The 5,765-nt window shown below is 44.0% G+C and overlaps 1 protein-coding gene across 1 annotated transcript in view; it reads left to right on the top strand.

Moving 5' to 3' along the window:
• The first annotated feature begins 233 nt into the window (after positions 1 to 233).
• Positions 234 to 5,765, top strand: part of LOC106726952 (leukocyte elastase inhibitor-like) — an 8,628-nt gene continuing 3,096 nt past the window's right edge. Inside the window, exons 1-3 of the mRNA XM_014543809.1 lie at positions 234 to 477; positions 2,714 to 2,851; positions 5,742 to 5,756. Coding sequence (XP_014399295.1) covers positions 310 to 477; positions 2,714 to 2,851; positions 5,742 to 5,756 — 321 coding nt within the window. The 5' untranslated portion in view covers positions 234 to 309. The remainder of the gene's footprint in view (positions 478 to 2,713; positions 2,852 to 5,741; positions 5,757 to 5,765) is intronic.

The raw sequence follows: 5,765 nt of genomic DNA, 5'->3' as shown, positions 1-5,765 counted from the left end.
AGCTATGATTTTCTAATAGAAAATTATCATTTCAGGTAAAGGGTGGGAAATGTGTGTGCTCCCCAACTGAGTAGGAAAGGCCCAGTGTTGGCTGCTGAATCTGCATGTCAGAGCCCTCTCAGCTCCCTGGTTCCTTGCCCAGAGTCGCTGATGGATCCTTGTCCAGTTCCTATCTGTGTGCTCTTGTCCTCCTGAGAAAAGAAAAGGAAGTACAAATTTCCGGGTGTTTCAGGGCAAGGGAGCCATGGAGAAATGTCATTGCCATATTTGCTGGTGTGCTAGGCCTCTGTCCTGTGTTGTAGCCTCACCATGGAGCAGCTGAGCTTGGCCAACACCCGGTTCGCAGTGGACCTCTTCCGCACCCTGAAGGACAACAACCCCTCTGGGAACATCTTCATCTCCCCCATGAGCATTTCCTCAGCGCTGGCCATGGTCTTTCTGGGGGCCAGAGGCACTACCGAGGCACAGATGTCCAAGGTCAGCAGAAACTAACAAAAGGAGTCTGGGTTCCCTGCAAGTCCCTCATAAAAAGCTGTCTTTGAGCTCTTACACGGTGTTTTAAACACTGTGCTTGTGTGTTCCACAACTACACACGATGAGGTCAGACTTTCAGAAAAGCCCCAAAAAGAGTTCATTTATATGCAGGCTTTCACTCATGATTGAGTTTTTGCTGAGCACATACTATCTGCCAGGCACTGTTTTTTGTTTGGCTGAGGATACTGTGGTGAAGAAAGCTATGAAAGCCCTAATTCTCTTGCCGTCTGCAAATCTCTGAAGGCATCTCCTCTCACTTCAGATTTTTCAGTTTTTGCTTTGCATATAACCCGCTACTCATTAATAGATGCCTGCTATGTAATGTTACCTTTCAGCACAAAATAACACAGGGAATGGAAGTTGGCGGAGCTGATCGATGTTTCTCGCTCATTGATGTTTCTAACTCTCTAACCCTCTCCCTTCCTTTCTGTAAAAAATCAATAAAATATATTTTTAAAAAAAAAGAGGAAAGAAGTGAGGTGTGGTGGCTGCAGGGACATGGCCAAGCCCTAGGTGGTATGGCAGGTTCCTGTTACAGGAAGAAGAAGCAGTAATGCCTGGCCTTCCACCTGGCCTTCATGGGTGTGCGGTGCACCACAGTGCTGTGTGGTCTTTGTTGAATTCTGAGAGGGGAACTCCCGCTCTCCTTGAATTAGGGGAAAGATTATAAGGTGCCAGTTACTGGGGAAGGTCCTGCTTTGGACTCAAGTTTATCCATCTGTTCTAGCTGCAAATAGTTTATTTGCACACTAGAGCCCGGTGCACAAAACTCGTGCACTGGGGGTTCGGGGGTGGGGTTTGTCCCTCAGTCCAGCCTGCATCCTCTCCAATCAGGGACCCCTCAGGGAATGTCCAAATCCCAGTTTAAGCCCAATCAAACAGGGACAATCCCTTTCACCATCGGAGACTGCTGCCTCCCAACTGCTAGCCTTCCTTCCTGCCTGATTTCCTCTAACAGCTCCCGCCTGCCAGACTGATCAATTCCTAACTGCTTCCCAGCCAGCCTGATTGCCCCCACTGCACTCCCCTGTGGGCTCAATTGCCCCCAACTGCCCTCCTGTTCAGGCCTGGTCTCCCCCCAACTGCCCTCCACTGCCGACCTGGTCGCCCCTAACTCCCCTCCCCTGCCACTCATGTCATTCCCAACTTCTCTCCCTTGCTGGCCAGTATGCCCCCAACTACCCTCCCTTGTAGGCCATCTTGTGACAACATGGGCATAGCAATCTTGTGACTACTTGGGTGTGGCCATCTGGTGACCACATGGGGGTGGCCATCTTGTGCGAGAGCATGATGGGCAATTTGCATACTACCTCTTTATTATATTGAATTTTATGAAAAGCCAATGGTCTTTACAGCTCCAGACATGAAAGCATTTTTATATTTCAAAAACCCACTTTTAATTTTATGCCCTGGTAATAATAGTTAGTTGCTTCCTGCATGGTAAAATCAGCTTCTATTTTGAGGTTCATCAGGGGACTATATTACCTCAGCAAAAAGTCATTTTAAGGGTTCCCTGCTTTTCTATTAAAGCAGATCTGTCATAGCAACTGTGCAAACATTCTGTATGTTGGTGTGTAACTGGTCTTTCTACATTGTGTAGGTTTATTCTTTGTGTTTTGAAATAGGATTCAGCCCAGGACTTATAAGACCATAAAGGGATTCTTGATTTGAAACATGAAAATTAAACTTTTGCTGAATGTTAAGTTTATAGATGTTATTTTTAAGTTACTGATGCTGATAGTGTAGTTTAAAAATCCCCTCAATTCTGTAATATCTTTGTGCTCCCACATAGGGGATGATTCTTAATTTTACTGTTTATTTCTGAGAACTTTCAGTAAAACTCTATTTGATACAAAATTTATATATGAAGATACCAGTTATGATTTTCTGTGGAGAAAAAGCAGACTTAGATAAATATTTAACCTATTAACCACTTACATTCATGGGACTATAATTATAAAAAAATGATATAAAAATAGCTTCTGATGTAATTATGTCTCAAAAAGCTATAAATTTTAGATTCTCTATTCTTTTGTTCTCCAATGAACGTTTAATAAATTATTGGGCTGGGAATTATTGATAATTAGTAATAAAAGCATTAATTTATTTGATAGAAGCAAATGTCAAGGAATCCGTTTCAAAATAAATGGCTATAGAAGGAATGTTTTCTCTATTTTAGACTCTTCACTTCGATGCCATTAAGGAGATTCATTCAAGTTTTCAGAGCCTGAATGCTGATATCAACAAGCGTGGAGCTCCCTATATTCTGAAACTAGCTAATAGGTTATATGGAGAGAAAACCTATGAGTTCCTCCCTGTGAGTACTTTACATTCACATGCTAAAACTCAAGAAACAGTGCAGACATTTTCCAGCACAATCAAGTCACAGATGTCAGTTTTTATTTTTATAAACATTCAGAAAAAAGATACAGAATTTAAACAGATGGCAGTATCCCCTTTAAGGATTTGATTTCATTTGATAATCTTCACAGGCAAAGATTACCTCTGGCTGTTTACTAAAGCAAGAGTGAATTCCATAATTCACTTCCAAGAACAACCAGTGTATACTTATTTATGAAAATGTTAGCCAAAGGTCAGAAAAGAATTGGTAAATTTTATGTGACACCAAACTACTGAACTGTACACTTAAAATGATTAAGGTGGTAAATTTAGTGTTATGTGTTTTTTACCATAATGCAAAAAGTGTAAGGGTTAGAATGTTTTTGTTACAATGAAATTTATGTCTTTTAGGACAATTTCTACTGCTTTTAAGGAATTTAGAAAACCATTTCTGTATGTAGTAGGACTTATTCATGTGTTTTGGGTTTATTTTACCTTTTTTGGTCTTAAACAGGAATTCTTAGCTTCAACCCAGGAAATGAATGTAGGCATTCATTACACACTGGCCGTTCCTTTCCTCCTTCCACTTTCCCAGCCTGCAGATGATTCCCTGCCCTTTTCCTCTGCCCTCACCCTCGTGCTGGTGGTAAACTCTGCCAGTGCCCAGTGCCAGACAGCTTTTACATGTGGAAATTCCTCAAAGTGGGAACTTCAACATGCTTTCACTGAAGCAGCTAAATATTTTCCCCATAAATTCACAAAACCACATTTTAAAAATAAAAGTAACATTGAATGTAGGATAAAAAAGATAAAGCTTTGAGGAAAATCCATCCTGGCCCAGATTATGGAAAAGAATCCTATAAAATAAAAGCCTAATATTCTAAGTGTCAGATTATCTGGTCGGTTGTCTGTACAACCAATCCGTGGGCAATATACTAATGATATGCTATGGCAACTCAAACGCTCGCTATGACTTGCACTGTTCACTAGGGGGCAGACAGTCGTCCGGTCAACCAGTTGTTATGATGTGCACTGACCACCAGGGGATAGACACTCCGGCCAGTAGGTTAGCTTGCTGCTGGGGTCTGGCCAATCGTGACTGAGCGAGATGGGCCGGACATGTCCTGGCACTCTCCCACGGTCCCTTTCTGTCTGGCCAAACTCCCTCATCACTCCTGGCCATGGCCATGTACCAGTGGGGTCCCTTGTCTTGGCCTACACCCTCTCACAATCTGGGACCACTCAGAGAATGTCGGAGAGCCAGTTTAGGCTGGAGCCTGCTCAACCCTGGAGCTTCCCTTTGGTGGTCAGTGAACACCAACAGGGGGAATGCCACTCAGCCAGAAGCCGAACTCACAGCTGGTGAGCACAGCAGTGATAGCGGGATCATCTCCTGCCTCCTAGCAGTGCTAGGGATGTCTGACGGATGACTTAGGCCCATTCCCCACCGAAGGTCAGTGTTCCCTAAGCTAAAAGTCAGACATAAGCCAAGGGCTCCAAGACTACGAGAGGGTGCAGGCCAAGCTGAGCCCCACCCCCCCGAGTCCACAAATTTCATGCACTGGACCTCTAGTCTATAATAATAAAAGCATAATATGGTAATTAGACTGGACACCTTCTAGACGACCTTCAGGATGAAGCCGTGGTGGCAGAGGCTGAGCCCTTGGCACAAATTTGATGCATCAGGTCTCTAATATTCTCATACTTGTGACACAAACTGCTGTGGCCATACGTATTTAGGCAAATGTCATGTCCAAGCTGTCAGGGATGACTCCATCTCATCTGTTTCTCCACCACCACTCTCTCTAACCTTGTCTAGGTCTGAATCAAGGCACCTACCCAACACCTGTCTCCCATCCAAGGCATTCTTCATGGCCATGCCGCAGTCACAAGGGAACTGGTGTTTCAGAGGAGTAACTGTCTTAGCCTTCGGATATGTGTTAAAATATTTTCTATGAGAGCAGCTTCCACTTGGAGGCTTTGAAGAAGTGACTTATTTAAGAACTAGAAGCCTGGTGTACGAAATAGGTGCGTGGGGTAGGGTCCCTAAGCCTGGCCTGTACCGTCTTCAATCCAGGACCCCTCAGGGGATATCCGACTGCTGTTTTAGGCCAGATCCCTGCAGCATTCGGACATCCTTCCTGCAATCTGGGACTGCTGGCTCCTAACTGCTCACCTGCCTGCTGGCCTGATCGCCCTAACTACTGTTCCCAGCCGCCTCATCTCCCTAACTGCTCTGCCCTGCTGGCCTGATCCCCCTAAATGCTCTCTCCTGCTGGCTGGATTCAACTAACTGAACTCCCCTGATGGCCTGATCCCCATAACTGCTGTGCCCTGCTGGCCTGATCCCCATAACTGCTCTCCCCTCCTGGCCTAATCCCCCTATCTTCTCTCCCCTGCCATCCAGAGCCCACTAACTGTTCTCCCCTTCTGTCCTGATTACCTAACTGCTGTCCTCTGCTTGCCTGATGATCACTAACCGCCCCTGCCTCGGCCCCGCCACCATGGTTTTGTCCCAAAGAACGTCCACATGGTCATCTGGAAGATATTTGGTCTAATTACCTTATTACCCTTGTATTAGTATAGATCGTTTTCATGAAAAAACATTTTTTATGCCTGCCAAAGAATAGCCATTCACAAAAGAAGGCTCATTGTTTCTCATACAATGCAGAAAAGACTGTCCTGTTTTTAGCTTTTAAATCCTTTAGTTGGTTTATTTACAGTCAAAACATAATAGTAAGGCTTCCCTAACTTAACACATTTATGGGTATTAAAGAAAAAGTATGAATTTGAATTGCATTTCAATGCAGTTCAAGAATGGGATGCTAATATGTGAATTTTTTTAAAAACTTATTTTATTTCTTTAGGGAAAATTCCAGAATTGTTGGCTG

Source organism: Myotis brandtii, unplaced genomic scaffold (genome assembly GCF_000412655.1).
Source record: "Myotis brandtii unplaced genomic scaffold, ASM41265v1 scaffold3354, whole genome shotgun sequence".
NCBI lineage: Eukaryota > Metazoa > Chordata > Mammalia > Chiroptera > Vespertilionidae > Myotis > Myotis brandtii.
This window is presented reverse-complemented; position numbering and strand designations above follow the sequence as displayed.